Source organism: Pyrgilauda ruficollis, unplaced genomic scaffold, assembly GCF_017590135.1.
Source record: "Pyrgilauda ruficollis isolate IOZ18807 unplaced genomic scaffold, ASM1759013v1 scaffold14, whole genome shotgun sequence".
Classification (NCBI taxonomy): domain Eukaryota; kingdom Metazoa; phylum Chordata; class Aves; order Passeriformes; family Passeridae; genus Pyrgilauda; species Pyrgilauda ruficollis.
The window spans coordinates 9,918,815-9,935,511 of NW_024512543.1; the positions used below are offsets into that span (position 1 = coordinate 9,918,815).

The 16,697-nt window shown below is 38.9% G+C and overlaps 1 protein-coding gene across 2 annotated transcripts in view; it reads right to left on the reverse strand.

Annotated features, from left to right (window-relative positions):
* MYBPC3 (myosin binding protein C3) overlaps nt 1–16,697 on the reverse strand; it is a 61,785-nt gene that overhangs the window by 8,909 nt on the left and 36,179 nt on the right. For both annotated transcript variants that reach the window (XM_041459719.1, XM_041459720.1), the window contains 6 exons: nt 16,052–16,156; nt 12,736–12,924; nt 10,600–10,734; nt 9,219–9,386; nt 7,877–7,965; nt 2,730–2,925 (listed from right to left, as the gene is read on the reverse strand). In XM_041459719.1, the coding sequence (XP_041315653.1) occupies nt 2,730–2,925; nt 7,877–7,965; nt 9,219–9,386; nt 10,600–10,734; nt 12,736–12,924; nt 16,052–16,156 (882 nt within the window). The remainder of the gene's footprint in view (nt 1–2,729; nt 2,926–7,876; nt 7,966–9,218; nt 9,387–10,599; nt 10,735–12,735; nt 12,925–16,051; nt 16,157–16,697) is intronic.

A 16,697-nucleotide genomic window follows, 5' to 3' on the forward strand; every position in this document is an offset into this window, starting at 1 on the left:
ACTGATGCTTCTGACCCAAATTATTTTTTCCTGTAGGGCACTGTGTCAGAGTGGGGATTTATATTCTGAGGAAGTATTCTGTCTTACTCTCAGCACAAGCTCAGCTGAGGAGTTTTGCAAACTAATGAAATTTATACAATGGGAAGAAGAGATAAAGTGTGAATTATCTTTCAAAGATAAATTATAATTTATATTTTCAAATAATACATAGTGAGAAAAAGAATTATTTCCAGTTAAAAAATAAAGTATAGAACTGAGGTTTGCTTTGGTCAATAGAAGTCATGATGAAAGACATGATTTATTGATTCATATAGAGAGTGAAAGAAGTTGAGGGAACCATATTCTCCAGAGATTGGAGATATTTTCATTATCTTAGAACTTTCTAGAAGTAATAAATACTCTATTCCAATAGAAATGTGCATATTTTTTCCATCTATAGAGTAAATTACAACAAGAGTTTTGGCAATGAGGGAAGGTGATGGCAGTAACAGAGTTGTTTCCTCTTGTTTGGAGCTGATCTGACTCATCACCGCAGCAGAGCTTTTGGCTGCCTGCACTCTAGCCTTAACCCAAAAAAAGATAGCACAAGCATTACTTCTTCATCAAGGAGACTTTTGCCAAGGGAAGTTAGCTGATGAAAAGACCCCTCAAAAGATCACTGATTGACTTGTGTCTCTGAAAGCCAGGCTGGCTTTTCAGCCTGCTGTTCTACAGCACCTAAAGCACCACGAGGAGTGTAGAAAGAGTGCCTGAATCACCCATATTTCTGTCATGCCAAGAGAATAGAAAATCTGGGGAACAAAAAGTGCAGTTAACAGAACTGAGAAAAGGTAGTTCTGATGACAGAATAACAGAATCAAGCATCAGAGTAGATGCTCTGATTGCAGAAGTATCTGCATCTATTACAAGCCATTTCTCTTCTTGGTCATGAATTAAGGAAATACACGTATTCCCATTGATTTCACCAAACTGCCCAAGAAGTACAAAATTAATGCCTGTCCTCCAACTCTTACCTGTGTGATAAGATTAGTTCTTTTTTTCAATCAATCATTTTCTGTATGGTATAACTCTCTGGCAATGGTAGATGGATGTGTTTTTGTGACTTTCTACACAAACAATAGGCAGAAGATACTTGGTGCTATGGCCTAAGAGCAATGGCCAGAATCAAGAGTCACTAACCAGTTTTAGACAGATAATTTAGACTGTAGGGTGCACTACTCCCGTGAGTCAGAGAATGGCTTGGGTTGGAAGGGACCTCAATATAATATATTTCAGTTTTAACCCCATGCCCTGGGCAGGGACACCTTCCAGCAGACGAGATTGCTCAGAGCCCCATCCAGCCTGGCCCTGAACACCATCAGGCATGGGGCGTCCACACCTTCCTGGGCACTCTTGGGATTATTTTGGTTTAGCTGCCATTTACTTATTTTGTTCTTGCAGAACTGGAGTCATCCTCTTGAGCAGAAGCAGCTGCTGGAATTAAGACATATTTGCTCCAATTTTTAATGCTGTTCTTGTTTGCTGTTGGCACCATTGCATACCCATTCGTTCTGCCAACATAATAAAACCTTAAGCATAGCAAAGTCAGCATTTTTAATTCCAAAACATTAGGAGTTGAGCCAAAACACATATTCTAAAAATGTATTGATACACTGGAAGAAATTTGGGATAACATTGTGAAAGTGTGGGAAAAAGAAATAAAAACAGTTATCAAGAATGTTAAAAAGAGTGGTAATGAGGAGAAATAGAAAAACCCTGGCTAAACATTAATGAAATCTGAATAGGCAAGATCTCAGAATGTCTCTCAAATAATCCCAACAGAAGTTATAGAAACTTTGGCAATGCATTCCTTTAAAATGACATTAGAGAAGAGACTGGAAATTGCATAATAGAGAATAAGCCCCAGACTAACTAGACACACTTAACAGAGGAAAACATTAAATGTAAATTTTTCAAATTCACAGGACTGTGCCTTCTAGTTTTTGGAACTGTTGAGGTATATTATGGTAATGAGTTTATCTTCCTATCCTTATCTAATGAAAAAACCCAATGGAATACATCCATTCCAAGGTTCATATTTCCTTCCTTGAGTACAATATGGCTATGCCTAAGAACACCAGAACTCTGAAATTCTGTCTTTCTCGGAGTAATAGAAAGGAGACTGATAAGGATCATCAAAGATGGCATCTGTTTGAAAATAATCAAAATGAAGAGAGTAAAACTTGAGAAAATTAACTGAGGCAAGTGGGACTGAAGGCTATAAAATCATGAGTAACATGGAAAAGCTGAATGATTACTCGTGTTTTTTTTCGGATACAAAACTGGATGTCAAATGAGATTGTCAGGAGACAGACTCAAATCAAAACAAATAGGTATATCTACTGTACTTAAAATGAAATTCCTCATAAAAGGATGTTTGGGTTCTCAAACTAGACCTGGATTAAAATACAGACTGGACAAAATGAGGCAAGAAAAAGATCACTAAAAAACTGCGGAACACACAGAATATTCCTCACCCTCTGAAGGTCTCTAGGACACAGATAATTTCAAGGTGGGAAAATGTAGTAGGAAAATAAGATCACATACTAGCCCTGCTCTTTGTCCTACCCTCTGCAACCAACCATTGGAAGAAAAGGGATTCTGAGGTAGCTGGATCTTTGGGTTGCTTCAGTCTGGCCATTATTTTGATTTGCATGATCTGCTTAATTCTGATGTCGTCAGGGTCTTACCTATGATTTGTATTGTTATTGTAACTTTATCAGACATGTTTTCTATCTGAAGAGTGACTTCATATGCTCCCGAGTGATGAAGCTCTGCTTTTCTGATGAAAAGGATGGTGTCCGTGCTGCTGTTCCGAATTCCCACATCTTTGGAGTCTAGACTTTGACCATCTTTCAGCCAAGTAATTTTGGGTCTTGGTTTACCCTAAATAGAGACAAAAAAAAAATTTTATGGCTTTAGTATTTCCATTCTGCTCTAAGTGATAAATCTAGAAGGTTTAATATAATACACAGAGTTGAGATAGTAAACTCCATAAATACTTTACAATTTTTGTTTTCTTCCAGACAAATATTTGCTACCATCTGTGTCGTTTAGTGACACCATGCTCTGAGGATGCCATTTAGTTAGAGACTGAAATGACAGAGAACAAATTCAGAAATACTATACTGTGCTGGGCTGGTACCCTTTACCAGGCATCAGAGTGGCCAACAGGTGATCTGACTTGTTCTGATTGTTATTAGCAGAACCCTTACACACCTGAGGACTTTATTAGCTCTGCTCCCCTTCTCTTCTCTTCTCTTCCTTAAAATGTTTGCTGCTCTGTCCTCTGGCCTTTTAAAGATTCTTTTAATCTTGTGGATGGGATGTGAAATTTACTGTGTAATTCTTTCTGCACTGCAAAATTATTTTGGTGACTGTCAACGTAAGCAGTCAGGGTTGCTACACCCATGGAAGATGGCATTGTGGAATCAGCGAGATACCAGTGGTGTGCATCGCTCTCATCCAGCCATTTCCAGGAAAATGGTAAGTACTATTTAGCTCTTCAAAAGTTATTGGGGTGCTGCTTCCACAGTACAACTCCAAACAAGGAATCCCAAGAAAACAGCAAATGGCCATAACATATTTATTAAGTGTATTAATAGTTAATCCAACAGCAAATAACTCAGTGGGGGTTTTTAAGTTTCTGGCAGATTACCAAGGTGAAAGAGAGCAGCACAGGCCTGGAGTAGTTCATTCAGATGGGTGGGAAGGGAAGGTGGGACCTTGCAGGGCAGCAGTCAGCTCTGCTCAGGCAGCCCTGAACTGCAGCCTAAGGCACTGAAATGGGGACTCTCCCTCAGGTAAAGAGCAGAGAAAGCAGCTCTGGAAGGTTCCTCAATCCATTGGAAAGACTCTTTCTCATTCTGAAAGACTCCTTTAGCCTACAGAGGGAGATTAAGATACTCAGAGTCTTGGTTTTGGTGCCTAACTGTAGACAGAATAATAATGAATCTTTGCGCATTTTTACACCTTTATTTCAGGTTTGTCTGGTATTTGCTCAGAAGGTCTGTTCAGTCTTTTTTTTTTTTTTTTCTAGAGGTATTAGGAAAAAAACTTCACCTTTTATAAGAGTCAGGCCAAGATCTGTCCAAAATGATACTAAAGGATGTCTAGAACACCTAGAAATTGCTACTTGTTCATTGATGCTCTTTTCTCTAACTCATCGGATGTATTGTAGTTTATTTTACATGAGGGCTGATATATACACCTTGAATGAGCAATGGTTTTGGATCTTGCATTCTGTCTCTCTGGTAAATTACTTTCCTACAGCTTTCTGCCAAGGAGCATAGTTAAGAGCACCTCAGGCCTGCAGCACTGAAATAATAGATACAAGAGAGTTTTGTCCTGTTCTAGTGTACCTGTACCCTGGTCTCATTTCAGTGAACCCTCACAAAAACCTGTTAGAGCAAGAAATGGCTTCCTCTCTTCAGCTATAGTATATAGTAGAAATTCTGGAATAAGTGAAAGGGTTTGGGTTGTTTTGTGTTTTATTTTCCATAGCTGTGTCTTATTATTGGTGAACAGCCCAAGAACTGACTCTATTTTACTTCCCACATATGCCTGTATTTTAAAGTGATATGAAGATCCTCCTTGAAAAATTTGGCTAGGGAATGCTTTGAAAATAAAAAAAAATCTGCCTAAATAGTATAGTTCTATGGGCATTTATTTAAATTTCTACTTTGTCAAGACAAATACTTGGCAGGTTTTCAGACTGATTACAAGGTTGTTGCTGCTGGTGTTCTAGTATGCTTGATCAGATATGTTCACTCACAGCTTCTTCTTTTTTGAGGTGCTGTGAGAGCCAGTGTTCAAAGATTGCAAGTGTTCAAAGTGTTGGTTTTCATATACTCTTATATTTATAGACTGTGAAAAGCATAATCAGATAGAAAGCATGTTCCTAATACATATGTCAGAGGATTGGATTTCTGCAATGTGTAATAGATAATCTGAGAGAGAACAGTGAGTGACAGAGTAGCTAAATAGCACCAGAGAAACTTAGGGAGTTCACAGCCAGGGAAGAATGAATTTAAATGCTCTTAGATATTTATATTCACACATTTATGATGGACAAAAAGACTGCTCAGTACTACTGTGAATTTTATCCACTAATAGCACATAATACCCCTCCAATCACATGCCACAAAGTTAATTTTGAAGCAAGAATGTGTTGATTCTCTTCCTTTCACCAGAATATTCCACCTGCTTAATGCACTCAACCAAAAAAACGTTAGTAACAATGTTTTACTTTCTTTTTGGGACATTTTGATCTAAAGGTTTAAATAGATCTGCCAGTAGCATTAAACCCAGGATACCTTGACAATGTATTTCACAGAATTTACTGTAGTGAGCACAGAGGTCACTGGAAAGGTTGCAGAGGCTGTGAATAGTAGAAGACACTGGCTTCCACGTTCACCAGATACTAGATTCTGTATTTACTTACAGTCTTCTTCTGCAATAGAAATGGCCAGTGACTTAAAATTTTTCAAAATGTGAAGTGAAAAGTTCTTCTTGATTTGCTTTTTTTGAAAGGTCATCAGTGTTACATATTCTAAATAGCTGTAGCCACAATTCTTAATACTGTGAGAGCTGCAGTTCAACACTATGACAAATTTAATTCACTCAAAAAATACTAATTGAATTGAATTCTGGCTTTGTTCTCGGAGTAAAATCTGGTGTTGCTGGATAGATTTTAGCATTTTTTGTTAGCACTACCCTTTAGGAGACAAGAACTTATACCAACACATGATTTGTCAGTCAGCTACTCAAATCACTTTTCAATCAGTTGGTTCAATTTGGCCAAATTTTCCAAAGCACTCGAAATCTCAAAGATTAGCTTAGTACAGTTCTGTGAAAAATTGATCTGTGGGTGAAATGCCAAAACCTCAGTTAGTGTCCCCACTGAGAAAAGTCAGGGAAAGCTCAGTCTTTTAACTATTTTGTTTGGCAACAGCTGAATGGTGAGGCAGGGTTAAGTGAAGCTCTGGATTAGCTGCCACATGCACTTATCCTGGCCAGGGAGCTGAGGACGTGTCAGCGAGGGGAGGAGGGCCCAGAACTGGCAAATCTCTGGGAATATGGCAGTGAGGCTGCTCCCAGCAGAGGAGGTGCTGCATGTGCTGGGACAGGGCTGGGATGGGGCTGTCATGGTTTAGCACCTCCCTTCCTGGCAGAGTCTTCTGGCGAGCAGAGGCAGCCTCGACTCTGTGTATGCACTGCTCTCAGCAATTGCTAAAATACCCCAAAATTATCAATACTCTTTCCAGCACTAATTCAGAACATGACCCCATAGTAAGTTCCATGAAGAAAATTAACTGCCCAGTCAAAACCAGCACAAGGGGACACAAGACACAAATCTCTAAAATGCTAAACTTTATTCCCCTGCTTATAGGACAGCTTGTCAAATTTGTGCAATTTTTCTTCAACTTGGACATCAAAGCAGGAAAAATATTTGTTTATTTTAGGGGTTTTAAAAAATAATTACATAACTCAGAACTAGCAGATGTACAAGTCTTGAATTTTGTGTGTGGCTAGACATCAGTAAAAAAGGAACTTTAACAATTTTGGACATAAGAAATGTGAAAGAAAAAAAAAATGCCTTATGATTATGCTGAAATAATTCAAGCATGCAATTCAAGAAGGTTATCCATTCATGGGCATGCAATTGCGTACTAATGAGATGTATCTCTGTGAAAAAAGCAACTTTTCATGAGACCCAGTAACCATAGTGCAAAAAAACATGTACCTTTAAGTTTACATAAATTTTGCTCTAACAATTTTTTTTCCTGCCGGTGCTGCTCAAACAAAAGAATGCAGGTAATGTGTGCATATTTGTCTCCCTCGTGGAAAAAAAATTTTGCATATCTCCAGCACCTTTTATATAAGAATTTCAAAGCTCTTCTCTAGTAATAGGATTAGATTTCTAGAAATGTCAATTCTGGACAGTAGAGAAATTTCAGTGTCTTAAAATTTTAACTGAGGACTTAATTAAGTGATATATCTGTTATTACTGAGGATATCTTTATCAGAGCCAGAGTCTGTAATTTACAATTTCTTTTGCTATTTCTCCCTTAGGAAACCATTTCCTTACACACACTAATTCCTGCACTCTGTTGGTGTTATAGTCTTGCATCTGAAAAAAGGCATGTGGGGTTTTAGAAACGGTCAGGTCTGTACAGCTCTAGAAAATGCCAAGATGAGGTAACTGGTCAGGTCAGTCTTTGTGTATATTTTAGCAATTTTGTGCAGGCCTTAGTGAAGTGTAGTTACATACATGCACCCTTGATTACCCTCAGCATGCTCTGGTTTTTACACCTTCATGCACAGTAATGCCCAAGCAGGTCTTTGTACACACACTCAGGTTCTGCACCCCAGGGCCAACTGGGGTCTTGTCTTTATGTGCAAACTCTGATTTTTGCAATCAGCCTTTCAGAATTTAACATACACACTTTTGCCAAAGAAGTTGCCCAGTGGCATCATATGGCTTGGTTCCAGAAGAGTAATTAGCTGGATTCTTACACTTTTGTCTACTGCTCTCTAAGGTGCCTCCTGTGCTCACTCAGTAAGCAGGAATGGGCTGGCACTTACTTAGACCACTTTTTTCTTCTTCCCCAAAAGGTGAGATTAAGGAAGAAACTCTGACTGTAAAAAAAACAATTACTGAAAAAAAAGAGTGATTCCCTCCCCTTCTCAAATTTTTGAGAGGGTTTCATGATTCATCATAAGCCATACTTATGTAATTCTGCTTAGGCAGTGAGGTAATGGGAACTTGCATTACGGAAACTGCTTTAGGTAAGAAACCATAAAAAACCATGACAAAATGGAAGCTGATACATACCTGAAAAGGGATCACAATATTGATTGTTTCACCCACTTTCTTCACCAGAGTCTGTCTGAGGTGGCGTGGCAGCCAGAATTTGGGACGCTCTGCAGTTAAGCATTAGCACACTAAATACAAAACTTTTGATGATATGCAACATTATTTATAGCAAAAATAAGGGAATGGATAACTTTAAACATAAGAAAATTGTGGAAACACTGTTTATACTTTTAGGGACTACCTCAGTCTCTCAGTAGTTTCAAATGTATTTGTCTACTGGATAAAAAGTTAATATTAAGTCTCAGTTATATATTTACATCTGAGCATGTTTTCAGTGACAGCAGCATTATGAAAATGTGTCACATCTGAAATGCCAAATTTAGGTGGCTTCTGTTGGATGTGAGTCTTCTATGTGGACTTTGTTTCTTTGGAGAAATTCTTCAGTTCATTAGAAAGGATGGGACAAGGGATGTATTGGAGTAAAAGAGTGATGATAGATTATGATTATCCTTTGCTATATTGATACTGCAGCACTTCGTAAATTGCCACTGGGAAGTATTTATGGACATACTCTGAAAGCACTGATGGATTCCTTTATCATGCTACAGTCATTCAGTTTGAGTTCTTTCTTTGAGATGGGTGTAGTGGAATCTCTTTGTAGCATCTTACTTTCACTAACAAATAAGGACATTACTGCATTTTTTTTTCATTGGCCTCTGCTTTCCTCTACTTCACTGGAAAGCTTTCTAGGCTCTCGTTTTATCCTTAGTCTTTCCCCTATTATTTACAGAGGGAATTTCTTAACATACAGTTGGAGTATCTGTGTTCATGACCATTTGGTATTGAGATGCATTAAACTTTGTTTTATTTACATTGGCTCAATTTACTGCCAGCGAGACTCTGGCAGACACTTTGTGTGAGCCAAGGTTGAGGAATCCACTATTAGCAGCTCTTGATGTCTTTTGGACTCCAGTCAAATGAATTTTAATCTACTGCTGTTGGGTGATACACAGGGTGGTAACTAATAATCTGTAATAATTAATAACAATGAAGGAAATAGATCTCTTGCCATAGCCAACACAGTCATTTTGCAGTAATATAGCAGCTTTTCAAGCAGAGAGGTAAATATTACATAAATGTTTCTTAAATGCTGACAGTGCCATTGCAAGAGGTGAAATGTCCATCTTTTGAAAGTAAGAAGTAGAATTTTATTTTAAGAGCTATGCTTTACAAATATAAGACCTGGGTGCTGTAGAGATGTTCTCAGAGTTAGAAGACACTGAGCACCTAATCAAAGTGGAAGAGCATTTTGTGTGTTATTCTCAGATAAAGGCAGAATTTATTCAGTATAGATACTCACGCAGGATCTCTTGAACAGTAACTGGCTCTTTTATTGTTGCTGCTGCACTCTCACCAGCCAGGTTTACAGCCTTGATACGGAAATAAAGTTTGTCCCCCGTGACCAGATCTTTAATCAGTGCAGACGTGCGCTCAGTTAGGCCAGGAAGAGCAGGAATCCATTCTGTAGCTACAAGTACAGTATTTGCATATTGCAATAATACATTATTTTTCCAAACTGAGGCCTTGTTTGCAATTGAAAGTAAATTTCTGTTAGGGTAAAATGAACTCAAGTTACAGCACCATACTTAAAAGGGAATAAAATAAGCTGGAAGAAGAACTCTGGATCAAGGAGATGTGTTTACATGTGGAGTTAAGCAATCTCTACACTTTGTTACTCAAAATAGCTAAGGATAAGGGATCATCTTTGGGTAGTTCCTTTGCATTTTGTTTTATGGAGATTAGAGCTGTGGGACTTCTTGACGTTTATTTTATTACATGGGAATGGGCAGAATTTTGGAAGTAGTTTTAGCAAGAAAGTGAAGCCTTAATTTAAATTTTTTTCTTGGAGTAAATATACCTTCTGTGACTGTCCAAACAGATCAGTGAGAGCCACATATGCTGAAAACAATAATAGAGCACATAACTGTTGGAATTTATTGTTTAATTCTCAATTGACACAGTAGAACAGAATTCTTAGTGCTTCCTTGTTATAAAGCACAGAAATATGACTGATAAAATAATTCTGCTGTGACAATGACATAGAGATTCTGGTAATTCTATAGTGATGTCTCATTAAGGACTGTAAATTATTTCTGCATAAATTATGCCCTGTAAACCCCCTAGTTTAGATTATTTGGCAATTGAGCCTAGTGTCAGGGGGAAATGTCAATATTGAAGTGACTATAAATTTGTTGTTGGACTTTTATGATGTAAATATGATGTTGTAACAGCACAGAACATTGAATTTTGTAGATATGGTGCTGTTACACTCTCTATTACCAGTAATAGTATTAAATGAGATAAGGTAATGGTTACTTTAAAGTTTGACTGATGTTGCCACAATCATGTTGTTTTATGTGTTTTAAGGAATATGCAATTCATGAATGATACAGAAGTATAGGAGTGACTACAGAACAGTAACGATATTTTTGTATTACTAATGTTTATTAAAACTTATGATGATTGTGAAGATGACATTATGGATGTGACTTACATGGTTTTACAGTCACATTGTAGTGGGTATGGTGATGGTTGGAAAGGATGGTAGACATAGATTAGAGTTAAAATTTGGTCATGCTGGACATGGTTAGGTTGTTGGTAGTGTGTTGAGGTGAAGTTATTGCAATTGTAGCATTTTTTAAATGCTCTGTTGCTGCTGCCTAGTACTCATGGTTACTTACATCCATCTTTGCAGTATTCCACCATGTAACCATCCAAACCCCCGGCTCCAATCCGCTCAGGGGGCCTCCACTTCAAGGAAACAGTGCTGTCAGAAACATCCTCCACTGTGAAGTGGGTTGGTTCACTTGGAGGAGCTGTAAGGAAATGCAGACAAGTAGATTCTGAGAAATAGCAATACAACTATGAGAATTCAAAGGCTGTACAAGGAGCGATTAACCACTGATTTATGTACCACTGTCTATATTAATAAAATAAATCTATCTGAAGCTTACTTGTAAGTGTAACACCTATTACATCATTTAATAAAGATGCAGCATAAGATTTCCCTAATAGGAAGGGGAACAAGAGGTTAAGATAGTAGTCCCTATTTACAGATGCTCACTGATGAAAAGCCACTAAAGAAAAGAAGACTTGTAGAAGGGAGTCCAATTGTCATCGTAAGTCTGTAGAGAAGTTTAGAAATTAAATGCATACCTTTTATATTCTGTACTTATACCCTGATTGTGACTGGACAAAATTCGCATGGTCAGAGGAGCAAACTGACAGTGGCTAAATTTCACTTCACTCACACAGTGAAGAAAATGACCAAAAGTTATGACTGCATGTTTACAGAAACATTGCTTCTGATTTGTGCATTTGTAACAGAGATACTTGAGAAAAATATTTTGGGGATAAAAAATTATGGTTTAGATACAGCTTTTTCGTATCTCTTCAGAACAGTTATGTCATGGCTTTTTATAAACCCAGAGTTCAGAAAGACCACTAGCTAGATTCAGTCTTCTGCAGCCTGACTATGTTCCACTAATTTAAAAATATTCAAGAAAAGCCTTTACTAGAGGATCCAAAATACACATAAATGTTACTGTGAAATAATTTATACCAAAAAACAAACAGAAAACAACTTTTTCAAAATAACATTTGGGGTGCAGGACCACAAAATTTAGTATACATACCATAAGAGCAGTCGTGTATGTTTGGTATGTTTGGCATAATCTGTATATATGCGTATTATAAACTGAAGATTTACTGAATATATATAATAGATTTTACAAGGTAAGTTAAATACAGGTTCACAAATTGTGGAACTAATTTAAATCAGTCTTAGTTCTCAAAGTTATTGTAAAAGAAAAAAACAACCCAAAAAATATCACCTAATTTCATTTCTGTAACTGTCAAAAATTTTCGTATTCACATGGTAGCAAGGACAGCACACAGGAGGAAATGCAATTGGGAGCATACACAACACAGTACACGATCAAAACCCCAAACCTCTTCTCTGAAGAAGTAAGTGTGAACTTTATCCTTAATCAAGTAAAACTCTGCCTATCCCATGAAAACTTTGGACCTTTTTTTTCAGTAGCTCCGCTTGATGGTTCTTGTTTGACCTCTTTTGTTGCAGACCAGCCGTTGTGAGTTTGAAATCCAGAATTAAGAGACCCTTCTTGCAGTTCAGCCTTCCCTTCTGACTCCTTCACTGCATCATCTGCTTTTACATGATCTCCATCAGCAGGCTGTCCCCCTTCGCTGTTATTTGTAGACTTAGAAACTCTAGTCATTTTAATCTCCAGCTGTTTGTATTTTTGTGGGTCTTCTCCCTAAAAGTCTTAGCAGGCAGGCTTCCTGAGGACTCCTTTAGTTTGCTCCTTGCTCAGGGACTGCAGGAGACACTGCGCTGCTGTGTTGGGAAGGATTATTTATAGAAAATCATTCCTCAAATATTTTCTTAATCATCTATCCTTTTAGCTGTGGAGAGGGCTGGGATTAAGGGAGCACTGGACGGGATACTGTGATATTTGCACCCATAAGGGAATGGGAGAAGCTGAGAGGGACAGGGAAATCTCTGTCAATTAGTTCTCCTCCTTTCCAGATCCAGCTTGACTCTCACACTTCTAATTATAACAACTAAAAATTCATCAGCAATTTCATGAAACTGGAACCTCTGTGCTCTTCAGGAAGAGGAATGAGAGATAGAGGGACATTACAAAGAAAAGGTTGATTAAATATAGAATATAGAAGTGGCTGATAGCCTCTTTCCTGACACATTCTTTTTAGCTGTGAGAGCGGTTGAAGAGAAGAGATCGAAATTGTCCTGTCTTGGTTTTATCCTAGAAATACCACGGAGTTTCCAAACTCACCAATTGGCATGAAGGGTTGCGAGGCAGGGCTTGGCCGGGACATGCCAATAGAATTCACAGCATAGATCCGCATCTCATAAACCACTCCTTCAATCATCCGCTTGGCCTCGTAGGTTAGCTCTTTTAAAAGGTCAAAGTTCAGTCGCATCCATCGATAGCTCTTCTTCTTCTTTCTCTCTAAAATATAGCCTGGAAAGGACAGCTGTTATGATGTGAAAGAACTGGAAATTGCTTTCTCACATGCAGGGAAAAACATCCTTTTAAGCGAAGGAGATGTTTCCTTGAAATGTCTAAGACGTGGTATAGAGTTAAAAAATTATTTTTTTTATTCAGCTTCAGTTCAGTAATCTTGACTAACAGCCTAAATCCCCCACCTAGAATTAATTGGATAAACAGTTTGAAAATTCCTTTTAAAAAAAATTAATGTTTTATCAAAGAACTGATGCTAGATCTCTGTGTTCTTTGCAAAGTGGTGGAAATGCAGAATGCTTCCCAGACAATGCAGCTCCCAGCTTGCTTCAGCCCTACAGTGAGTGAGACAGGGGCACTGACCATTTTTCTTGCTCTGATTTCCTTGAGAAGGAAAGAGAGCCTGTATGATAACAGAGAACACAGAGAGCCGGGTGCACTGCAGACCAAATCTCCAGTACAGTTTAAGGTGTCATCTCTATGCCTGGAACCCAGGTCTTAGCACTTCTACAGAGCATCCATAGCCTTTACTACACTACCATGCTGTTTTCCAGAATGACTAAGTGAGGCTGGATTATCAGTATAAAATATAAACTTCTCATTTCCCAAAACTGGGAATGGAATCTGTGATTCTTAATGCTTAATATGGAGGATGGTTGTATATCACATTGGAAACATAGATGTCAAATATTTTCCAGCTGACCTGCTACAAAGGACTACTGAACTGTGTCTTTCTATTTAGCTATATTAAATTTCTGCGGTTTCTCTGTGTTGCAGATAGAGTGGTTGGATGTGATTTCAAACAAATTTTGCTATGAAACGGTTCATTTTTTAACTATAGAAAGAATATCAGAGAATAGTCATGTGCACATGCCGTGTATCTGAGTGTGTTTTGTGGCTGTGCTCCTGCCCATGGAGTGCAGAGGCCTGTACAGATGGCTGTAACAGGGGGCAGCTGCAATAGTGTAAGTCCGTAGCAAGGACTTGCTATTGAGCCATGCAGGAGAGTGATTCAGTCCCTGCTGCTCACCAAGGTCATGGCTATCAAACTTGCAGAGATCCCTTTGGTATACCTGGGAAGGATGATTCACCCTTAAGGTGTCTCCAGGGATAAGGAGAATGACAGGCACATTTGATTTGCTGGCATGCTGTAGGCACAGACACCATGCAGCCTTTCCTGTCAATGCTGAAATGCAAGAAGAGCATGGGAGTCTGCAGAATGTTCTGGGAAAAGAACAGTGATGGTATCTTTAAGCTGACAGGTTGTATCATCACTTTAAATGCATAAAGATGTACTCCTGGCATATTGTTTTCACTAGCTTTCAGACTTAAATGCTGAAAGCGACGAACCTATGGTTCTTTCAGTATGTTCCTGTTTTTTTCTCTGTTCAGCAGGGTCTAGGAGACTGAGAGAAGATTCATCAACTCAGTTTCTGGGGTTTTTTGCTGTTATAGATAACCAGTGTTAAGCACATAAGAGTCAAAATGAAGAGGTTTGCAATTAAAAAAAAAAAAAAGGCAGAAAGGAGGTAAAATGGCAATGCTGGTTGTATTGGTGACATTTGGTAAAGCAGATTATTTCCCCAAATGCACCAATGTGTGAGAGTTAAAGATACTCTTTTAGTAATACAAAAAGCACACAAAACCCCAGGAAAGGTGAAGATGGGGTGTGAATTTCTTTTTTATATCTGTTGGATACAGCTAATAAAGACTGTATCTGACTGCCTACAAAGCCATCTGTAACAATATGAAGACAGATGAGAATGAATATGCCTTTTCCCCCCTGCCTCCTTAACTTGCTTTTAAAGCTCTTTTTGAATGGGTAGTGCTGCATCTTGGCTTTTCCTCTCCCCCTGCTGCAGGTGTTTTATTGGAGCTCTAGCAGTAGTGCAGCCCTGTGCTACCTGAAGGAACCTCCTCAGGTAGTGCCAGGGCTTCTTACTGGAACATCAACAAAATCCTTCCTTTGACAGTGAAAACAAAGTAAAGAACTTTTCAAAATATGTGCCCTGAAAACCCTACAAAATAAAATCATAGGCTTTGTATAGTCAGTGAGGTGGAGGTTGCCTGTGGTAAGGGCACAACTACTGGTAAATGGTACATGGTAAATGTCTTTGCACATAATATTTTGACTTCTTGCTTGCTGCCTGTCAAAACTGATGAAACCACAAAGCACTGGCCCAGCAATACCTTGTTTATTCCTGCACAGGTAGATTCTTTGATTTAAGTGAAACATTTTGTGGCAATGAATGAAGTCCAAACATCCAAATGCAAATACAAACTTCTCTATTCCATACTATTCAGGGGATTAAAAGAATTTTAGACATTTCTAGCTCTGGCATCACCTGGGAGTCCATATAGCTTTCAATGTATATTTTTTTCAAAGAAACTCAAGCTCCAGAGATTTTTATTAAACAAATTGCTAGATATGGACTCCAGAGGAATTTTTCCCCCTAAAATTGGTCAAGACCCTGCATTATTTTGTATTATTTCTGAGGATCACAGAGATTTTTTTCTAAAACTCACCATGCTCTGTGCAGAACTTAACACGGTGTCAGCGATAATCTTGATTGTGCCTGCTCATTTCCTGCATCACATGATAACTTTGAACTCTAGTTTTTAGTACCGACTTTAAGGTCACTAAAATGATTGAAACTATTTTATGACCCATTGCTTTATATGAAGTAAAATTATGAAGTAGTTTTCCACTATAAAACATATATTGCATGAGTGCCTGAGATGGCAGATGTCTGGAGTTGATGACTGAGGTGGCCACAGATCTGTTTGGATATTCCTAGGTAAGCACAAAGGCCTGTATACTGACTTAAAATTTCAGTCTTGAATGAGGATAGTTCGCTTTAGCTATTTTTCTTCTCACCTTTTCGTGCTTCGAGAACTTGTTTGCTGAAACACTTCTCTGACTCAAATCGCACAGGCAGGGGGCACTCTCTGCTCAGACTTGGAGGGCCAGACCCTGGGCCGGTTTGAAGGTTCAGTGCATCACAGTAGCTCCTACCTGGGGTCAGCCTTCCTTATGTTTGAACAGAGAATCCTTCTGCGCCATTTCAAAGGAACAGCACAAAATGTATGCCAGGCTGCAGGGGACTTCATGTCTTTGGACTCTTACCTAGTACAGGTTGCCCACCATCATATTTAGGGGGTTGCCAATGCACAGTACAGTAATCTTCTCCAATGTTGCTGATTGTGGGAGCTTCTGGAGGGTCAGGAACATCTGAAGAAAGGGTGAGAATGAATGAGAGTTTTTATTGTTTCAATTTCTTTATGCAAGTAAATTAAATATTTTTAACACTTTTTTTTTCCTGTGTGGTATTGATGTAGTGGTGTCCCCCAGGAATCAGTGTTGAGCCCAGTCCTGTTTAATATCTTTAGCAAATTCATGGATGACACCAAGTTGGGTCAGAGTGTTGATTTGCCAGGGGGCAGGAGGGCTCTGCAGAGGGACCGGGACAGGCTGGATCATGGGCTAGGGCCAATGGCACAATGTTCAACAGCATCGAGTGCTGGGTGCTGCACTTTGGCAACAACACCCTCCTCCAGCACTACGGGCTGCAGGAAGAGTGTCTGGAAAGTGGTCCAGTGGAAAAGGACCTGGGGGTGCTGGTGAACCATGGCTGAACGTGAGCCAGCAGTGCCCAGGTGGCCAAGAAGGCCAATGCCATCCTGGCCTGGATCAGCAACAGTGTGGTCAGCAGGACCAGGGCAGGGATTGTCCAGCTGTACTTGGCACTGGTGATGCCACACCTCGAGTGCTG